This window comes from Lampris incognitus, chromosome 7 (assembly GCF_029633865.1).
Source record: "Lampris incognitus isolate fLamInc1 chromosome 7, fLamInc1.hap2, whole genome shotgun sequence".
Classification (NCBI taxonomy): Eukaryota; Metazoa; Chordata; class Actinopteri; order Lampriformes; family Lampridae; genus Lampris; species Lampris incognitus.
This window is the reverse complement of record NC_079217.1, coordinates 22,153,637-22,176,541: the sequence shown is the minus strand read 5'-3', so window position 1 is coordinate 22,176,541 and position 22,905 is coordinate 22,153,637. Positions and strand designations below refer to the sequence as shown.

Sequence of the window (22,905 nt, the reverse complement as noted above, 5' to 3'; positions counted from 1 at the left end):
TCCACCACCGCCATCAAAACAACAAATAAGGGAATATCTTTTGGAAGAATGGTGTCCATCCCATCCAGTAGAATTCAGACATATAGAATCTATGACAAGGAGCATTGAAGATGTTCCGGAGGCTCGTGATGGCCCAACACCTTACTAAAACACTTTATGTTGGCTTTTCCTTTCTTTTGACACCAATCTGTAAACGGGTTGGCGCTTTCTAAAATATATATATATATATTTATATATATATAACTTTGTTAAAAGAAACACAATGGTAGGGAAAGTGCTCAACAAATAAGGAGCACAGCTGGTGATTGTTTATGGCATGAAACAGGCTTGTACTGTCTCATAATGAATTTACTTGACTCACTGTATTATATATATATTGTAGCGAATTCGGGGGACAACGCAACCACAGGAACTGCCGCGGCCGGGAAGCGAACCCGTGTCGCCCGCACCGCAGGAGGCATCGCTAACCGCTCGACTAAAGGGTCAGACCCGCGAGCCAGCGGCCAGCGTGTCTACTTATCCATGCACGTTACACTACCCCCCTCCTTCGGGAAGCGCGTCCCCGCGCTTAAGCATATCAGCTCCTTCACGCCTACGCTTGCGATGGCCTTACGGTCGCTCCATCCCACTTCTGACACCAGTGTAGCGAATTCGGGGGACAACACAACCACAGGAACTGCCGCGGCCGGGAAGCGAACCCGTGTCGCCCTCACCGCAGGAGGCATTGCTAACCGCTCGACTAAAGGGTTAGACCCGCGAGCCAGCGGCCAGCGTGTCTACTTATCCATGCATGTTACAATATATATATATATATATATATATATATATATATATATATATATATGGTGGGACTTGATTTAAAAAATAATCGAATTAATTATGGGCTTTGTAGTTAATTAATCGTAATTAATCACATTTTAATCGCATATCGATATTTGACACCAGAAGCAACATTTTTCAATTCAAACAGGTCTTGGTAGATGACTAAATCAATGAATAGACACATACATAAGTTTAAACAACAAAATCCTGTTTATTTTGTTCAAAACAAGTTTGTTTTGTAAACACAGTACTTTTTGTAACCCCTGATCTTCTACCACTGAAAGTGGTCTACAGTCCACAGCAATCCATGTTGCCAGTGAGTTTGTTAATTAATCAGACGTGGACTTACTCATCTTGGCTTTGAAACCCGTCATCTGGTGGAGAGTCGGTTGGCGACTCTGCTTGGTTGTACTAGGAGCACTAGCGTTATCGTTAGCTCCGGTGTTCGTACTGCTGCAACGTGTTTCGCATTTAGGTGGTACCGGAGGCTTGAATAACTGCGGTGGAATGCAAACTCTTTGTTGCAGAGTCTGCACACAACAGTGCTCTTATCTAGGCTTCCATCCGACCGTTTTTTAAATGTAAATTTCCCATCCACAGATCTATGCAACGCGGTGTCATCCTTGTCGTCCATCACATCTGTTGTTAGCATACTAACTTGTTAGCCTGACCTACTCCACCTTCCGCTTGAATGACGTCAATCGGTGCATCGGTATAATCCGTATGCCAGAAACGAGTGCACTGAGAGATGTTCCGTGTTGACTGGAGTGTAAATTAAAATGCGATAAAATGCGTTAATTTTTTTAACACCGTTATTTTTCTTATAATTAATTATCAAATTAACACGTTAAAGTCCCAGCCCTAATATATATATATGCGCACACACACACATCAAGCTGTATGCCCGGAATGAGCGAGACATTGACCCGCTGATCCACCTCACCAGGATCTACAGTGATGACATCAGAATGTTATTCAGACTGGACAAGTGCGGTCGAATGGTGGCAAAAAGAGGAAAGGTGGTGAGCAATGAAGGGGTTGAATTAACAGATGGCAGGATAACAGACATACAGGACAGTTACAACTACCTGAGTATTCCACAGGTAAATGGAAACCACGAGGAGGTAGCAAGGTGGTCAGTTACAGTCAAATACCTCCAGAGTGAGGCAGGTCCTGAGGAGCCAGCTCCGTGGGAAGAATAAAATCCATGTCATCAACAAAAATGACCTACCAGTCATCAGATACCAAACTGGAATAATAAGCTGGCCAATGTAGGAGATGATGGCCACAGATACAGGGCATGGAAACTCCTCACAATGGACGGAGGGTTCCAGCAGAAGTCCAGCAGCCTGAGACTGTATGATAAATGAAAAGATGGGGACCGAGGGTTAGTGAGTGTCAAGGCCACTATCCAGAATGAAACAAGGAACTTCCATGAGTACATCAGAATGAAAGCCCCCGGGATGAACGGCTGAATGAGTACCTCAAGCAGCAGAAGACAGAGAATGAGGAGGAAGAAGAAGAGGAGGTATCATGGAGGATCAAGCTCCTCGATGGGATGTACAATTTGACAGATAGAAGAGGTAGCTGATATTGAGAAATCCTACCAGTGGCTAGAAAAGGCTGGACTGAAGGACAGCACAAAGGCTGTGATCATAGCAGCACAAGAACAGTCACTCAGGACCAGACTCAGTTGAGGCAGGGATCTACAACACCATACAAGACCCAAGATGAAGGCTGTTCAAAAACGCCCCTGTGAGAGTGCAGCACTTAGTAGCAGGGTGTAAAGTGCTAGCTGGGAAAGTGTACATGAATATCTGTACTGAATACAGACTGGAAGTCCCCAAGTCCAAATGGGAAACACCGCCAAAGGTGGTTGAGAATGGCAGAGCTAAGATCTTGTGGGACTTCAAATTCCCTCTGTAACTGGGCCCTGGACTTCCTGACAAACAGACCTCAGTCTGTTAGGTTAGGTGACCACACCTCCTCCACCCTGACCCTCAGCACAGGTGCCCCTCAAGGCTATGTTCTGAGCCCCCTTCTTTTCTCTCTCTTTACCCACGACTGCCTGCCAAGTCACCCTTCAAATGTTTTCATTAAGTTTGCAGATGACACCACAGTCATTGGCCGTATCACCAACAATGACAAGATGACCTACAGGGATGGGATTCATTACCTCACATCATGCTGTACTACCAACAATCTTGTCCTCAATGTGCAGAAGATGAAGGCGCTGATTGTGGACTTCAGGAGGTCTAGAAGCTGCAGCCACTCCCCCATACATAACAGTGGGGTGGAAGTGGAGCGTGTTTCCAGCTTTAAATTCCTTGGAGTCCACATCAGCGAGGAACTTTCCTGGACATCAAACACCCAGGCCCTTGTGAAAAAGGCCCAACAATGCCTACATTTCCTGAGGAGGCTGAGGAGCACCTGTCTATCCCCCAAAATTCACACCAACTTCTACCTCTGCACCATAGAGAGCATCCAGACCAGCTGCATCTCAGTGTGGTATGGCAACTGCACCTCAGTAGACCAGAAAGCTCTGTAGCGGGTCGTCAAGGTGGCCCAGCATATCACCGGTACCCAGCTCCCAGCCATAAAAGACATTTATCACAAACGCTGCCTTCGAAGGGGTCTCAGCATCAGCAGAGATCCTACCCACCCCAACCATGGACTGTTCTCCCCCCTGTGCTCTGGGAGGCGCCACAGGAGCCTCAGAGCTCACACCACCAGGCTTAAAAACAGCTTCTTTCCATAAGCTGTTGCCCACCTGAACCTGGCTACCCACTGAATGTCTGTAGATATTTTTGAATATTTTATACTCTTGCTCTTTTTTAACTTATTTTTAATTTTTGGTCTTCATGTGTGTATATCATATACTGTGTTTGCTGTGTTTGTCTGTGTCTGTCTTGCACGGTTTGGTGAAGCCACAGCTCTCATTTCATTTTTAACATGTACCTGCACATTGTTTTTAATGACAATAAATTGAATTGAAATGAATTGAATTGAATTTTTGCAGTATTCATTCCTTATTTCCATCTTTCTTTCACTCTTACCCTCGCTAGCTGTCTGTCTTTCTTTCACACTTTCTTCCCCCTCATCTTTGTGACTCTCTTTGCAGTTACCTTTCACCTTTTCATCGCTGTGCTTATGTCACTGCCAGTCTCACGTTTCCATCGCCCCTGCCGCCAGCCCTCGTATCCAGAAATGTGATAGGAGACCAGTAAGCATCGCAGTACCAGACTCTGCATTCCTTACCTTTCAATCGACGGCTGTTATCGAACCCGAAAGGAGATCCACCCTTCCATCCTTCCTGTGTCCTCCCCACCTCCTTAACCTCCCCCACCACACACACACACACACACACACACACACACACACACGATGTCATTCCATCTCCTCCAAGTGCAAAGCCTAGGTGAAAGCAGACGGCTGACGTCAGGGGAAATGGCCGTCAAACCCGCACCTCCACTCGAGCCTCACCCCTGGCCTCAGGATGAATGGATGGTGAGGGAGAGAGGGTAAATGGATAGAATAGGGCCTGACACTGAGATTCACCCTATTCTGTCAGAAAGAGGAATGGCTGGACAGAAAAGAAAAAGAAATGGGTGAAAGAAAGAGGGAGGGAGACAGATTAGAAATATCTCCACACACGTGCACTCATACACTTTAGGTTGTCTTGTGTACACACACACACACACACGCACGCACACACATGCACGCACACACACGCACACACCTATCTGAGAGTGATTACAGTGCCAGAATTCCACTCTCAACCCCAGATTGGTGCTCGCTGTCCATGTTTAGATAGGAGTTTCCTTTGTTGTGCTGCTACTGTGTCAAGGTGACACTGATAGACGATAATTAGTGTGTGAGGGAGAGGGGGCTGGAGGGGGGGCAGAGAGAAAGAGAGGGAGGGGGAGAGAGGGTGAGAGAGAGAGGGAGGGGAGAGAGGGTGAGAGAGAGAGGGAGAGGGGGAGGGGAGAGAGAGCGAGAGAGACAGAAAGAGGGAGAGACAGGGTGAGAGAGGGGGAGAGAGAAAGAGAGGGAGAGAGAAAGAGAGGGGGAGGGGGAGAGAGACGGTAAGAGTGAGAAAGAGAGCGAGAGGGAGAGATTAGACTACAAAACAGGAGTGGGTGGCTCAGTAAGATGGACAGAAGATAAAAAGGTTGAGATTAAAAGAGGAGGAGAGTTTGACACAGCGGCACGGGCACAAGTATTGTGGTTATACCTCCTTACTTTGTAGCATTTTTATACAATGGTAATTTAACAAAATACCAGCAGTCCTTTTTTTCTTGCTTTTTTATTACTTTCTTTAGATTTTGAGCCAGGTTATTGGAATCAGAGTTATTCATGATTTGACTCTTGAACATGTGCTCCGGTGAAGTGGGGGAAACAAAACAAAACATCTCTGTTTCATCCCTGATAACCTGAAGAGGTGATTGTGATCTTTAACATCATTCCTGAAATACTTAAAAAGCCATTATCCTTTTCTTTCTTTTTTTGAGCGCCAGAACATTCCCTTATTTCTTATCCTCATACCTTTTGTTCCTTTTCTCTCTTCAGTCTCCTCTTCTTCTTTTTTCCCACCCCAGGCTTTGTACAGTTAGATGCAACCTCTCAGAGCTCTCCATCCACTTAAGAACAAAAAGGAGGACAGTCTCTCATCCAATGTACCGAGCGTACATCTTATCGGGTCATGGAAGCATTAAAATGGATGCTCTCTGGGCATTGTGGGTTGAGAGAAGGACAGACAGAACTGCCAAGGAGGGAAAAAAAATCTGAGAGATAGCAAAAGTGCTTTTCTAAAGTGAAGAGATGGGTCGAGAGTGGCTGGAAGGATAGATGTAGAAAGAGGAGAAAGGAGAGGAGTGGAGTGCTCTTTTAAATGGAAATTGCCTCTCCCACTGATGGCAGGGACTCGTCGGAGGAGGCTCAGCGTAATGACGACCCCCCCGAATACCTGAACCTTATGTCAGCATTATTGCGTACACATGCACTCTTACACATACCTATGTGCACGCGCGCAGACACACACACACACAGAATACTCACATAACCAATTTGCCACACGATCATACACACAAAAGCATGAAAAAGTTTGATGACAAACTCTCTCTCTCTCTCTCACACACACACTCACTCTCACTCACACACTCACTCACTCACACTCACTCACTCACACACTCACACACACACGCTCACTCACCCACTCGCATACTCTCACTCACTCACTCACTCACTCACACGCTCACTCACATACTCTCACTCACTCACTCACTTACACACTCACTCACTCACTCTCACTTACATACTCACTCACTCACCCAGTCACTCACACACACACCCACTCACCCAGTCACATACTCTCACTCACTCACTCACTCACTCACTCACTCACTCACTCACTCACTCACTCACTCACTCACTCACTCACCCACCCACCCACTCACGGCTTAGAGACATGAAGCAGTGTCCGTTACTAATGATTAACCATTTTTGTGAGCACCCCTGTCCTTCGCTCCTCCCTCTTGCACTCTCTCTTCTCACATCCACTAATTTAGGATATGCTAGCTGAAACTTATTGCCTCGGTGCTCTGTGTGTGTGTGTGCGTGTGTGTGTGTCTATGTCTGTGTGTGCGCGTGTGTGCGCGATAGTCACAGAATTTTAACTTTTTTTTTTCCAGAAAAATAGAGATTCTTTGAGACGCATGAGTGGCATTTACTTCCGGCAGGGCGGTGTCATTTTCTTACTTTCTGCTGCTTTGTGAGTTCCTGGTTCCCACTAATGCATGCTCACTGCACACAAGAGAGTTGAAGTGAATGTTTGGTTTTTGTTTTTTTGTTTTTTTAATCTTCACTCGTATTCCTGGCATCATATTCCCACAGACCCCAAAAAAAGGAGAGCCAAACATTTCCCTCTTTTATTTACAGGTGGAATGTAGAAACGTTCCTCTCCGAGTTACCGTACCCTCTTGATCACAGCCACAGCGAAGCGTTTATACATCTGTGCCAATGTGCTCACACCGCATGGTCGCTTTAATGCCTTGTCTTCCTTTCTCTCCTTCTTACCTTCTTCTCATGTTCACGGAGAGTGGCACTCTGGGGCCCACTGTGCACTGTATGCCTGGCACACTGCAGGCAAGCACGCAACTCTATAAAGACAAAATAGCTTCCTATTACTGGCTGCCCACATTGCTGTTAAAACAGCTGGGCTGTTGTGTTTGTGTGCCTATGTTTTCATGTGTGTGAGTGGGGAGAAAGAGGCTGCATGAAAATGTGTCTTTTGTGCTGGTTTCTCTGTTCAGTGTGAGTTTGTAATTCCCTGAGTATTATTTGTGTGTGTGTGTTTGTGCGTTCATGTAGGCATGCGTGTGTAGTCTATTTGTACTGTCTGTGTATGTGTGCATGGGGATATTTCAGCACTGCTGCACCAGTGAGAGACAGTGTTGACTGCAGTAGCATCCTAGAGCACCTCAAAAATTGGATTCAATTATTTAGATGGGACACAAGTAGCTAAGCTACAAAACCAGTGGACTCGCATGACTACAGGGTCCATAGAGTCATAGGTGAGGATGTGAGCCTGGAAATTGACTGCTCTATGAGGCCTGCACATATCTGCACCTACATCTATCCATCTATACATCTGTCTATTGATACGTTATCTATCTATCTATCGATACATCTGTCTATTGATACATCTATCTATCTGTAGAGACTAAGCCTACACTTAAAGCCCCTGAGGGCAGTGGCGCCCCCAGAAATTTTTCATAGGGGTGGCCAAATGGGGCCACTCCAAATCTTGGGGTGGCCCACCAAAACCAAAAGCCATGACTGCCTTTCAGGAAGTCTATCATGCTGTTGCAGTATTCTGTATAGGCTAGCTGAAAACTGTCAAGTTAAGCAATCGCACACTGCAAAACTTTGGCTTCTTATTTTTCACAGTTAATGTTACTGAATAGGCTAATATGGTGCAGTTAATATTTTGAGTTTCAATGTGTCATGTATCTGTACATATTGTAACAGGTTAGACGATTCCTTGTTACATTGTGTATGTCCAGAAATGAAAAATGAAAATATCAGATAGAAGCATATTATGCATAATCAGAAGCATATTCTGCATATGCAACTCGTGGCTGGGGGGGCCAGCAGACAGGGGCAGGGATAGTATCAGGGTGGCCATGGCCACCCCTGGCCACCCCTTGGGGGCGCCACTGCCTGAGGGGTTGCTAGACAGACACCTAACTAACACTTCGCGTTATGTGTGTCTATGATATAAAGTTCAGACTTGTTTAAGTTAAAACATTGTGATATTTATTGCTCACCATGATGTTTCAGTCCATAATCCATAAAACGTCATACAGCCATAAACAGCCCAATATTCCAAACTCACACTTGTATCGCTTGCCAGCCTAGCGTGGCCTGCAGCAGCAAAGCGGTCAAAAAACTATGTGCGCTCCCCTCCATCAAGCAACACCTGTCACCTGCAGGAACGTTCCCACCCATATTGCTGTGAGCTCATAGCAGTTAGAGTGACACCTGCGGACCAATAAAGATGAGACCAAATGGCTCGTACACTATCTATCTATCTATCTATCTATCTATCTATCTATCTATCTATCTATCTATCTATCTATCTATGTATTGATCGATCGATCGATCTATCGATCTATCTAGCTGTATCTACATCTGCATATGCATAAAAGTCGAGGTTTTATAAAAAGCATAAGAGCTGTCACCAGCTGACTTGCTTGCTTAAGTGGAAAGGCAAAGTCTGTATGTCCTGGTGCGCACACGCACACACACACACACATACACACACACACAAGGATACTGGAGAAATAAGCACAAAGGTAGTTTTTGTGCCAACTGCATTTATAACAACCTCTAACAGAAGAGCTATGATTCCTTAAAACTGCAGCAAGGTGCTCTTGGGAACGCAGGGAGATAGATGATGATAAGATTTGACTGTGGTCTTTATCTTTTTTATAAAAAAAAGGAAAGGAAAAACATGTTTTAAGTGTCATCAAATGAAAAGAAAGGCACGGGCACAGCTGTTTGAGGTGTAATACAGTGAGTAAGTGTTTCTTTATGCTGCTGCTGAAGAGGTGCTCTCTAGTGTAACGCAGTAGTCTTAGCCATGGTCCATTTTAATTATGTTTTTCAACAGTTTCCCCCACACTTAACTATAAAGCTCTCGCCAAAAACTTTATCGCTAATATGCGGCTATTTCTTTTAGGTCTTATCTGGACCCATACAGGGAGACATAAATTGAAAAGCAGACTTGATTTATTCAGTGTTTTCACTTTGCGGCGATAGTGTCTTTCCATTCATTTTGCCACTTGTGTTTTTTCTCAACAACACATATTTCTCTTCTTGCACTTCCCCGGTTATTTGGGCCCAGCGTTCCCCCTACTACCTCCTTGAGGGCATTCAAGTGTGTTTTTGTTTTTGTTTTTTGTTTTTGGGATTTTTTCCCCCTTTTTTCTCCCCCGTTGTATTCGGCCAATTACCCCATTCTTCCGAGCCATCCTGGTTGTTGATCCACCCCTTCTGCCGATCCGGGGAGGGCTGCAGACTACCACATGCCTTCTCCTATACATATGGAGTCGCCAGCTGCTTCTTTTCCCCTTGACAGTGGGGAGTTTCACCAGGGGACGTAGCCATGGGAGGATCACAATCTTCCCCCCAGTTCCCCCTCCCCCCCAAACAGGCGCCCCAACCGACCAGAGGAGGCGCTAGTACAGCGATCATGACACATACCCACATCCGGCTTCCCATCCGCAGACGCGGCCAATTGTGTCTGGAGGGACGCCCGACCAAGCCAGAGGTAACACAGGGATTCAAACCACCAATCCCCGTGTTGGTAGGCAACAGAACAGACTGCTACGCTACCTGGATGCCCCTGGCATTCAAATGTTTAAAAGAAGTGTCATTTGGAGAACAAAAAATTCCGTTGCTTCTTTTTGGATTTCAAGTCAAAGAGCTCTCAGGGTCACGGGGATGCTGGAGCCTATCCCAGCAGTCGTTGGGAGGCAGGCGGGGAGGATAAGCGGTTTGGATAATGGATGGAATGGAAGTCAAAGAGCTGTGCCCGAACTCTATGACTTATTTACGCCGCCCTTCTGGCAAAAGCCGACACTCATGTTTCAAGACTGGCCGCACTCACCATTTGCATTAATACTTTGCCCCCTTGACTGTTCAGTAATGAGGAGGCAGTGTGAGCTCTGCTAACCTTCCAGTGTTTGGATGAACATCACTTCTCAGTCCCCTCCACAACGCAAAGAGAGGGAAAAAAAAAAATATATATATGTATTTGTCAAGCTGACTTCACTGTGAAGCATGAATCTCACCTCCTCACTATCCCTCAGTACCTGTCAGGCATCCTTCACTATCCTGTTCTCTCCCACCTTGAGGGCCTTATCTACTTAGCTACCTGTAAAGTCCCCTCTCCTCCAGAAGCACCCCTCACCAACAATGTCTTTATGCAAACTACTTCCTGAGCCCATTACTTCTCATCCGTCCTTCCATACTCTCTCACTCCATCCTGAGCCCCCACCCCCCCACCCCAATCTGCATCCTGTGCCAGCTTGGCAGTGTGTTCAAAGCCAAGTCTGCATCAGGTCATTTGACACCCAGTTGTTGATGGAGGTCTGTTATTACCCACAGCACCCGCTTTGTCCTCTCTCTGCCCTGAAACTGAAATGTGCAGCGTCATTCCCCCAGCTGGCACGGCTGACCATGAGTGCCATGATGGGAAAAATGGCAGCTGAAAACAGAGTCAGTAAACAAGCAAAGAGGATTTTTTTTTTATCATTTATAGCTATGTAGCAGATATGAGACCATGGAGCCCAGTGATGTGTTGGAAGTGAACAACACATAGAGGGGCATAGACATGAAAAAAATGGAAACAAAAAGAGATTGGGGTAGATTAGGTAAAGGTCATTGTGTCAGTTGTGTTTGCATTGCTGCACTCATGCATTTGCTTTGTTTTTATTTATTCTCGTTTAGCATATGTCATCGCCTGTCCCTCCTCCCGTTACTGTTCCCATGAAAACCATGATATGAGAGTAATAGGAACCAACAGCGATTGGGCTGCAGGAATCTGCTTGAAAACAGATGTGGTGTTTTTGTGTTAGAGCATGTGTATTTTTTTTCTTCCCTTTTTTTTTTTAGTAAACGAGCACGGTGCAAAGTAGCATATGTAAGGAAGTGAACATGGCAGATTTAACAGGCTGGTGAGCAGCCATGAGCTGCTCCCCTTCGTATCCAGTCGGTATACTTCTGCACAGCTTAGTGTTCAGGCTTGCAGGCCACAAAAAAACTGAACACAACAACAAAAAGTACAACACAATAAAAACACAGAGAAAAAAGCCACAGCACATGGATGCAAACATAAATAGATTTATATTTAGACTATACAATGTGAACGCAAAGGAATTTGGGTATGCAAAGCATGATTTTAAACCCTGCCTTTTTCTCCTTTCCCGTTATAATAGAAGAAGATCAAGCAACAGACTTTTGCATTTTAATGCTTTTTTACTAATGCACTATCTTTAAATACTGTGCTCCTTTTGTTCCTTTATATATATATATATATATATATATATATATATATATATATATATATATATAGATCAAATAGTTAAAACCATAATAAAAATCCACTATAAGATATCTGGAATAGACTCAGCCAGTTCTTTTTTTTGCATGCAGTAAACCAATAAGATAATTTTTATATCAACAATATTTCCTCTCTCAAAATTGTTCAGAATTACAGCAATTTTCCCTTTACCCTTTGCAAAAGGACCTGTTGCTAGAATGGGGTTGGTATAATTATGTTATGCTGATATTTTCCATGCAATCTTGCCTTCCAATTAATAATTTAGAAGGTGATTCAATGATCAAGGCTGTATCTAAGTAGACATATTCAGTGCAGTGGGTTATCAGAGGGATAGCATGATTATATAGACCCACTTACACCCCGCTAATGTACAGTTTATACACATTCTTCAATGAGTTCCTACTATATGATAATTCTGCATTTGGAGGTTTAGTTTACTGTGTATTTTTTAACATTGCTCTGCAATACACACAGACACACACTAGCACACGGTGAACAAGACAAACACATAGCAAGCAACAAAATTGCAGCGATTATTCCCTCATTATCTCTTATACCTATGAACCTCAAAACAAACCTAGTTTTCGCCACAAAGGCTTAGAAAAATGAGAGAACCGTCACCACTATACCGAAATACTGTAATAGCTTGCCTGAGCAGGAAAGCCAATTCGCAGCTGAGGAGGCAGACAGTGACAGCATAATGAGTACCGATGCTGGAGCTGGTATTGCACCACGCTCAAATAGCAACACAACGATTTAGCAAGGCTACCGCAATCATGGCCATTGAGAGAACATTGAATTGAGATACCGGAAATTTCAGCAAGCACTATTTCCCAAGAAGTGAGATGTCGATTTTTTTAGTTGGCTCTCAGGGAGCAGTGTTAGTCCCCCCCCCCCCTTCCCCCAAGTACAACAATCTTTTTTGTTTTGCAAAAGCTCTTTTTTTTCTCATTATTTCCAGGTTGGGGCAAGCGTGTGGACTATGAACCAGGTACAGGCAGCAAGCAGCTGTTTCCCAAGATGCATCTGGAGACGTGCGGCGGGCCATTGTCGTCAGTGAGGACCACGGTGGAGTTGCAGACGAGCCATATTGGGAAAGGCTGCGACCGCGAGACCTACTCTGAGAAGTCCCTGCAGAAACTCTGTGGTAGGTACTGTTTTCGGACGAAATGCCTGCGCCTCCCTGTAGAAACCGGTTGTTTCATGTAGAACATCATTACTGGCCTGACCAAGATATCAAATAGAATAGATTGAGTGTGCAATTCTACGACCAAGTTGTAAATCAAATAAGAATAGAACCTGTGGCTACTACGATTGTGGAGCGCAGGAGTGGAGCAAGGAGGAATGATCAAAGAGCATGTCTGGCTCAGGCAGCAAAGTGAAAGGCAGTGTGGGGAATTAGAAGTAAGCTGCCGCTAAAAGCATCGGTAAAATCCACGCTATGGGTAGCAGGGTCAGACGAGGCTTCGGGCACCTTTCTCCACCCTTTTAAACCAACATCTGAAAGCCCTCGGTCTGTGTTACTTTCTTATGTTGGCCCGTGTCCCTGGTAAACCCCGTTGCCAAATGAAAGCACCAGAGAGGCAACTTGAAGCTGTGCTGCTAATGATGTGACATAGAGGGGGGCATTAGCGTCCCCTGATGCAGCAGAGCACTTTCCTCAGTGACTGATGAGTCGCAGAGCTACTGTGTCAGCGCCCAGAGCGCTGACAAAACAGCCGAGCACAGCCGCCCCCACCCTCACCAGCGCAGCTCCGCCAGCATGGGGGCTAGAATCATCATCTTTGACTAACGGCCTTCACAGCCCCCATTCTACCTTATCTGAATGCATAAAGTTTGGCTCTCTTTGTTGCCTCCCCAGGCTCCCTGTCCATGCATGGTTTACCACTAAAGAGTCCTTTTCAGGGGCCCCATAATTGGTATCTGATAGCGAACAGAATAAACGTAATTGCTTTTTTAAAGCACAATCAATTTGAGATAATGTACAAAGACATCGGGCTAACAGAATGCTGCAGCTGAGTGCTGGGGAAGTCGATGCGTATTTATTTACTCCGAGAATCTAATTACTAAGAGTCAGAACGTCAACGCTGGCATTAATACGAGGGCCAAGAGAAACACAGCTTTACAGACTAAGGGGAAAAACATTCATTAACGTTAACGTTAACGCTGTGTTATTAGCAGAAATGCACAGAGGCATGTTACACGTGTTTGCATGGACAAGGGAGGCATATTGAAATTTTACATTGCCTATTTTTTTTCCCTCATAACAGCTTGGTTCCTGTATCATTTTTGATTTATTTCTATCTATATGCTGTTATAGATGATTTATCAATGTGGTTCATATGTAGGAAATGCATTTTTCACTGTCACTGACCGGACAAAGATAGATCGCTAGGGGCACGCCAACCATGTCAAAGAGCAAGGGAAACGCCATGGCAAAAGGACTGTTTGGAAGGCGCACAGTGTTAAAACAAAGATCTTTTATGACCCAACATGTTAGGGTAATTGACTCAGGAATGATGGAGTAGCTTTTTAGAAGAGGGAGTGAATAAAGAGAAAGGGAGAAGAGAGATAAGTCAGTGAAATGGCAGTTGGAACTGACTGTTTTGTCGTGTCCGGAGGCACAAAAAGCATATAACAATACTCTCCCGGCTGTTAAAACTGTGAATGACTTTGGTTCGACAAGAGAAGGCTAATAAAAATTGAAAGACACTACCAACAGCACTGCCCGTGCAAGTCTATTGGACTTCCACGCTGCTGAATTGAAGTGTCGTTTAAATGACGGGGGAGGCAGACATTTTGAAACATTACCCTTTTTGCACCTGGTGATGGGTAAACAGAAATATTTTGAGCAGGAGCCATCGTGAGAAAGACGTCTTTGTAACTTTTCAGGTTATTGTAAATTTTCTGATTATAGCTGGTCTTCTTTTGATTATGTATGATATGTTAGTAGAAATCTCAATTTACCAGTCAACCTTCATTCCAGCCCACACCTATGGTCATGAGCTTTGGGTAGTGACCGAGAGGGTGAGATCACAGATGCAAGTGGCTGAAATGGGTTTCCTCCGTAGGGTATCTGGGCTCAGCCTTAGTGGTAGGGTGAGGAGCTCGGACATCCGGAGAGAGCTCAGAGTAGAGCTACTGCTCCTTTGTGTCGAAAGGAGCCAGTTGAGGTGGTTCGGGCATCTGATTAGTATGCCCCCTGGGCGCCTTCCTTTGGAGGTTTACTGGGCATGGCAAACTGGGAGAAGACCCCGGGGTAGACCCAGAACTCGCTGGAGGGACTACATGTCCAATCTGGCCTGGGAACACCTTGGGATCCCCCAGGAGGAGCTGGAGGGCATTGCTGGGGAGAGGGACGTCTGGAGTGCCCTACTTAACTTGCTGTCACTGCGACCCGACCCAGGAGAAGTGACTGACGATGAGATGATGAGATGATGAGATGAGATGTCCCTAGGTGTGAATGTGTCGGCCCTGTGATGGACTCGCGGCCTGTCCAGGGTGTCTCCCTGCCTGCCGCCCAATGACTGCTGGGATAGGCGGCAGCTTCCCACAACCCTACGTACAATAAGCGGTTTGGCTAATGAATGAATGTTAGTAGAAAGATGATTTCTGTGTTACAAACATCTGTTATCACAAAATCTCTCAAAATGATGCAGAGGCTTTTGTGCTCCATGCCAAAACATAAATAAATACATTTTCCTAAAATTGCATCAATTACTTACCATACTGCTATTGGTGTATTGTCTAACGCTGGGTATCGATTGTGGTCTATAGGTACTTTTTTCAGAAAATTATGCACCCAATTTCTGGAAACTTGATCAAATCTAACAATTGCAGGAAATTGTAGGACCTTTAACTGGCACAAAGAACAAGTTAATTCGGAAGTTATAACAAGCTGAATTCGACTGACAGGAAATGTTTGAGTGTCTTTTTTTTGGCCTATTTGTATTGTGCCAAAGTAGTTGTTTGGTATTTCACCCCATGGAGAATTGACCATTAATCCCCTGGGTTCAAACGATATGCTCTCTCTGCTTGCTGTCCCTTTTCTCTTTTTGTTCCACTAGCAGTCTGTCAATACATTGTTTCTGCCTGTCTGGTGAACTATACACTGTCTTTGTGAATTATGCCCCACATCTATTCCCTTTTGAAAGTCAGTTTCATTAGCAATGAATCAATACCCACATCCTCAATCCATCTCAGCCCATTGATTGCATATTAAGCCTTGCCAGCTACCTTATTCATTAGTAATCATGGCCAAGGTCAGGCCAATAGACTGTGTATATCTGCCTTGATCGTTATTGACATGTCTTTTGCTACATCTCTTATCTGTTCCCTCAACTACGCCAGGGGCCTCCTCGGGCAGCACCGACCTTCTCCCCGCCCCCAGTGCTTCCACCAATTGGACAGCTTCCCTTGTGACAGACAGTGGGCGGGACAGTGACTTGATATTCCGGTTTGATGGTCGTCAAGCAGCCAAAATCCCAGACCAGGTGGTACCCCAGAATCTGACAGACCAGTTCACAATCGCAACCTGGATGAAGCATGGTCCCAGTCCAGGCCTGAGGGCCGAGAAGGAGACACTTCTCTGTAACTCTGACAAGACTGGTGAGTAGGAGACCAGATGGGGGGGGATTGAAGGGGAGCAAGAAGAAATATAAGGCCATTTTCCTTAAATCCACCAAACAACTAAGAATATTGTATGTTTATGCACAATCCTATTGTAAAATGTTTTTGGGCCTAAGGGACAGTGTTTATATACTTTGACAATGGAAGGAAGGGCTGCTGTAATTAGATACAATACAGCAGTGATGATGATGATAACGATGATGATAAATCAGATTTAATTTTTGTGTCTACAACTTTTGAACATGGTATAGTAAAACATCCAGTAACGTTTTCTTTTTCTATTTAATGACTAATATTAAGTTTTTTATGCTTTAATCCATAACTGTTCTCAATTTTCTCAAGCGCTGTGATGGAGTGGTCTCGTCCTCATTAATATTCATGAGCCGACTATTGAGTGGCAAGGGCAAGTAAAGGTGGGCGGGGGCTATATAATTTGATGATTTGATCTGATAGGCCCTATGTAAATAAAGTGTCTGGTGACATTGTGAGTATTAGAAGAAGAAGAAGAAAAAAAAAGATTTGCACTCACTCACTGAACTAAGTGAGCTTTTTTTTTTTAAAGGAGAAACATAAAATCAGAATTCTACCCTTCGTACAAATCAGGTGGTTTCATAAAACTCTCTGAGATGAAATGTCAGACTTGAGCTCTCCTCACAGTCAGGAGACTGAGCACTGCTGTCTCTGCAGTCTGCTCCTCCTTCTCTTCCTTTGCTCTCTCTCCCCCCACAGAGATGAACCGTCACCACTACTCTCTCTATGTCCATAACTGTCGCCTGGTGTTCCTGCTGAGGAGAGACTTCACCCAGGTGGTCACTTTCAGACCCGCCGAGTTTCACTGGAAACTGGAACAGGTAAGAATGCTCTCCGGCGCTGTAAACGGAAGTCGGACGCAAGGGGAAGAGATAGAATCAATGTGGGAGAGGGAGAGATATGCCATATGTTACACATGACCTCAACTTAGATTATCAAAGTTATCTTTGTATAATTGACCAGTGGGCTATAAGTCATTGTCAGAGAGGTGGAAGATAAACGGGGCAGTTTTTTCATGGTCTCGTAAGAGGCCAATCTCCATGCTTTGCCCTAAGGCGTGGTGTTAATACGCTGGGACCGTTTGCATAGACTGTATGAATCAGAATGGGGCGTGAGGATCAGTGGTCAGATCACATGACCACGTGAATTCCAGCTGGACTTTCATTTGCTAAAAAATCCAACCGGTCTCACAGCCAGAGCTATTTTAAGATGCTTTGTGTTTACCCCTGTACGTTTGTGTGTGTGTGGGTGTGGGTGTGTGGGTGTGTTACTGTGTTGTAGCTGGCAAGTCCAGAATTAAATTTTTCCTCTTTAGAATTATCAAAATCCCAGATAAGAAGTCCCTGACACAGTAATAGATTACATGAAACATACAGTATCATTAAAAGACCAAGAAATGACCAAGATTTCATAATATATATAACGTATTCACTCTGAGTTTTGTGGGGGTTTTTTTAGAGTTGACCCGTGTTCATGTCCTCGGCTCAAACAAACCCAGACATAGGCTTTCGCAATTCAAATCTCTTCTGTCTGTCTCGAATTGGATTTGTCCACGAGTCCTCAACTTCAGTAGTTATGCTTTAAAACTCTTGAGAAGACACCATAACGATCTACATTGTGAAAATCTTATATCACCTATGAGTCTTTACACTGAAACACTGAATTTACACAAGCCTCCTATCAGAGGTAGCATCCCTATCTATTTAGTCTTTAGTTGTTGTTGTTTTTATATCAACAGCTATGTTCAAATGCCTAGTGTTTTGAGGTAGAACGTTCATTGTCTGACACACACACACACACACATATATATATATATATACTATATAGTATTTCAGCAGTACGGTGGTGCAGTGGTTAGCATGGTCGCCTCACAGCAAGAAGGTCCTGGGTTCAAGCCCCGGGGTAGGCCAACCTTGGGAGTCATCCCGGGTCGTCCTCTGTGTGGAGTTTGCATGTTCTCCCTGTGTCTGTGTGGTTTTCGCCAGTCCAAAGACATGCAGGTCAGGCGAATCAGCCATACTAAATTTTCCCTAGATGTGTGTGTGTGTGTGTGTGTGTGTGTGTGTGTGTGTGTGTGTGTGTGTGTGTGTGTGTGTGTGTGTGTGTGTGTGGACCCCGTGATGGCCTGGCGGCCTGTCCAGGGTGTCTCCCCACCTGCTGCCCAGTGACTGCTGGGATAGGCTCCAGCATCCCGTGACCCTGGGAGCAGGATAAGCAGTTTGGATAATGGGTGGATGGATGGCTATAGTATTTCTCAATGGAAACAGACACATCTATAATTACAGGTGATGCTTTCCACTTTCATGCAGTCAGAACAGTAATAAGAATGAGGAAAGAAAAGGGAAATAATGAATAGGAAATAAATTGCTATTCCCTTTGGGTTTTGTTTTTTTTTTTTTGGCACAAATATTCCAAATTGAAAAGTAAGCCACAGCTGAAAAAGTATGAGAACTGCTGCCTTTCTTAAATTCACCACTTCAGCCCATGAAGCATGGCTTTTGATATGTAATTTTGTATGAGCCTTTATGAGTTGTGAGTGTTTAATCATCACATAGAGCATAACATCTGTCCTCATCACAAACTCTTCACCAATGTCACCTACCAAAAAAAACCAAACCCCAATGGGTTGATGCATAAGCTAACAGACATAGCAAACAAGTACTCAGACACAAACATGCTTGCTCCATGGACACTTCTGTGTATTTGTCTGTCTGTGTGTGTATATGAGTGAACCCTTTAGGGTGGACGAGTGCTCAAGGTCAGTGTGTGACAACACTGATGGTGTGCTCATGCAGTTAAGAGCACATCTGGCAATACTAGAGAGCAAGCCAGCGCTCCAAGACTAAGGTCATGGAGTGTGTGTGTGTGTGTGTGTGTGTGTGTGTGTGTGTGTGTGTGTGTGTGTGTGTGTGTGTGTGTGTGTGTGTGTGTGCCTGCGTGCGTGCGTGCGTGCGTGCATGCGTGCATGTGAAGAAGCCGCCGTCTGTCGATCAAGGAGTCTTGAATCAAAGTCAAGCAGGTCACCCCAACTGACACACACCACGTTCGCCCAGTGAGGACATCTGATTGGCCAAGAGAGATACCCAGCTGAGCTGGGCCTCAAGAGTCAGAACCCATGGCTAATTTAATCAGACAGATCACTGGACCTTATTGGAAGAGAACATGAGGGGGTCATCCCTTAACCCCCTGACTGTGGCTTCTGAAGAAGAACTCTGGGAGCTTTTTCCACAGAGTTTAGGGTATCGCCAGGGCAAATTGTTAGCTCTCATTTCTCTCAACCAAACTCCACTTAGATCCTCTGGTCTTTTTTAGCTTCGTTCACATATGCCTCGGCAGGTTGATTAAACATATGTAGCCTACATAGTATGATTAACTACTGAATCTTGTTGATTATTTCTTTTTTGGGGGGCGGGGGTCCCCCCCTTTTCTCCCCAATTGTATCCCGCCAATTACCCAACTCTTTCCAAGCATCTCAGTCGCTGCTCCATCCCCTCTGCCGATCCAGGGAGCGCTGCAGACCACCACATGCCTCCTCCAATACATGTGGGTGGAGTCACCAGTCGCTTCTTTTCACCTGACAGTGAGGAGTTTCACCAGGGGAAAGTAGCATGTGAGAGGATCATGCTATCCCCCCCCCAGTCCCCCCCCCCGGACAGGCACCCCAACTGACCAGAGGAGGTGCTAGTGCAGTGACCAGAACACATACCCACATCCGGCTTTCCATCCGGCTTTCCACCCGCAGACACGGCCAATTGTGTCCGTAGGGATGCCCAACCAAGCCGGAGGTAACACGGGGATTCGAACTGCCGATCCCCGTGTCGGTAGGCAATGGAATAGACCGCTACACCACCTGGATGCCTTGTTGATTATTTCCTAATGTTAATTCCTGTTGATTTTCAAGTGTCTGCAGATTAGTCATGGCATGACGGCTACTGTCGGTGTGCCTCCGTTGTCATGTTTCTCCTCTCCTCTGCTGAAGTTGCCCATTTGCCGCCATTGCTACAAGATTAAAATGAATTAGATGGGCAGCCTACCTTCATTCTGCTTGCTGCTGTCTGTTGGAGGCAGCGGCACTGGAATGCTGCCACTTCAAGTGAAGTGATTGAGTTGTGCCAAGACAGCCCATGTTGGCCGGGTTCATTAGCATCAGCACCCAGGGATTTTTTTTTGTCCATTCATTTTGGGGAAGAGTCTTTAATAGGCTTTCTCCATTCTCCCTTGGCAATGTTTTTTTGTAAGTGTTTCTCTGGATGGAGGAGAAGTGGATAAATTGTGTGTTTGTGCGACAGAACAACAAAACGTACGTTCATTTATCTTTGAAGTCCAAGCCATAGTACTGTTCCCACCGCAGCCCATCGGGCCACCATTTCAAAGTAAATCAGATTAAAATACATATGATTGTTGTCGATAACAGAAGATCCCTGAATATAGCAATTCAAAATGAATAGATGGATAGAAAAGTAAGTAAATAAAACAAAAGGTTTTGGATTGGAAAAAAAATTGATAAATAAATGTATCTGATTTACTGACTGTGCTGTGTACATATAGGAGTAGTATACCACACATTCGTTATACTCGTTACTGTTGTTATACTCATTTGTTATACTCGTTAGTGTTGGTTATACTCGTTAGTTTGTTACATTCGTTAGTTTGTTATACTCGTTAGTGTTTGTTATACTTGTTAGTGTTATACTCTGTTATACTCATTAGTGTTGGTTATACTCGTTAGTGTTGTTATACTCATTTGTTATACTCGTTAGTGTTTATTATACTCATTATAGTTTGTTACATTCGTTAGTGTTTGTTATACTCGTTAGTGTTTGTTATACTCGTTAGTTTATTACACTTGTTAGTTTTGTTATACTTGTTAGTGTTCTCACTCTCCTCCCACTCTCCCCTGTCTCTCTGTCCTGTCCTCTCCTCTATAATGTCTAACAAAATTAACTTCCAACCCAGAAAACTCTTTCACATGAGAATCCTTTTCTTTGGCTCGGTTTATCACATAGGGCCAATTAATTTCCAACAAAATCCAATCACACACACATTGTGAGCCTGGCTTCAGTGTAGGAAGCGAAGATCATTCTAGATATTACTTTTACCTGCGGAAAATGGGCATGTTACTGTACCTATCTGTTCATGGCAGACACGTTGTTTCTTTGAGGCTTCTTAGCCCTACAGTATGCTCAGGCCTTTTGTGTTGAGCGTGGTTCGCTAAGTCTGAATTTGCCTTCAGTGTGTGCAGCGTTTCGAGACAATAGCCTGGGGTACGGATTTTGTCGAACGGATTTTGTCCTCTTTTGTATTGAGTGTCTTGTCCTATAAATGCAGACTTAAATCTGTCACAGCAGGAGTAAGACTCGGAAAAGCCTGAAGGTTAAAAAAAAAGTCTCGAAGAAGGAGGCTGTCAATCTTGGGGGTACTTTGTGCATCAGCCGACAATGGATGAGCCACTGCATTTGTTGAACCTGTGTAGGAAATTGGGGCTGGGTTCTATACCGCTATTCAAAGAAATAGTACTTGGCAGGTGTACAGTGGATGAAAGAGCAGCTCACACATGCCGTTGAGAGGACATGATACCCTGCACAGTTGCCTCACAGCAAGAGGGTTATGGGTTCAATCACAACTCTTCCGTGTGGAGATTGCAGATACTCACCATGTGTGTGTGGGTTATCTCCCAATACCCCAGTTTCCTCCCAATGTTTAATCAAGGCTTGTTAGGATATAGAAATTCATGATTTCATATATATATATTTTTTTGGTGCATGGGTTCTCTTCCTCTCCCCACTGGCCTACTCTATAGCAGAAGTTTTACCATTTGGATACCTGCCAATTCTAAATATGATTGGCCATTTAATCGTACACAGACTGCCCACAGGTGGTGAGAGCAGAGTCGTCAAAGCGGCGATGTTAGGCTGATTTATGTCCTGTTGTGAAAATAGCAGCATTTACCTCATGAAAAGGGAGGCTAATTGAAAATGTCCTCTTCTGCGAAAGAGAAGCTTGCTCTTACAGACAAGCTGTAAGAATGTAGTCTTCCCTGTTTTGCGAATGGACATCAGCTTTGGAAGAATGGTGGCAGACATACAATGCTAGATATAAAACGATTTAAAATACATGAATGGACAAATAAGGTTCTACTGCACTCTATAATAACCCATCCTGGACTTCTCTTGTCAGCCTCTGAAAGGTATTTATTATTATTTTGTCAAGAAATAAAGCTGCCATAGAGTCGGCAAGTTCTGAGTCATCAACAAACTGCAGCAAATATGTCGTGAGGTTGTCTGACATATCGTTATGTACTGTGTGCAATGTATGACAACTCGGTAACGGTCAAGTATCAGAGGGTCAATGCATGCTCAATAATCCAGGTAAGAAAATCAAAGAAGGTTGAATCAGTTAATCTGGATCCAATGTTTATTGACAGATAGATTTCACCTCTTCAGTCTAAACTGACTGCAGGTATCCCCAACAAAACAGCTGCATAACGACCGAAACCAATGATCAATTTCATATGCAAATATGGGTGTGACCATTAACTAGATTTTCAATGGCCATGTGTAGTATTCATGTGTATCCATGTGTAGCCCTCAAGGCCACACCTCCCCAGCATTGCACATGTTATTGAGTATTTGCCATACGCAAAGGCTGCACTCGGGTTCTGGTTGCAATTTACAAATTTCAGAAATGAAGTCATTCCATTGTCAACATCTACTGTAGGTTTTGACAGATTAGTTCATCTGCGCTTGACTCGATGTGAAATTACAAGTTCTGGGTGACTGACAAAAGGTTAAAACTCT

General features: G+C 44.5%; 1 protein-coding gene across 1 annotated transcript in view; it reads left to right on the top strand.

Moving 5' to 3' along the window:
• Nucleotides 1-22,905, top strand: part of LOC130115195 (calsyntenin-2-like) — a 206,632-nt gene that overhangs the window by 112,228 nt on the left and 71,499 nt on the right. The window contains exons 6-8 of the mRNA XM_056282813.1: nt 12,411-12,596; nt 15,800-16,057; nt 16,808-16,929. Of these exons, the coding sequence (XP_056138788.1) occupies nt 12,411-12,596; nt 15,800-16,057; nt 16,808-16,929 (566 nt within the window). The remainder of the gene's footprint in view (nt 1-12,410; nt 12,597-15,799; nt 16,058-16,807; nt 16,930-22,905) is intronic.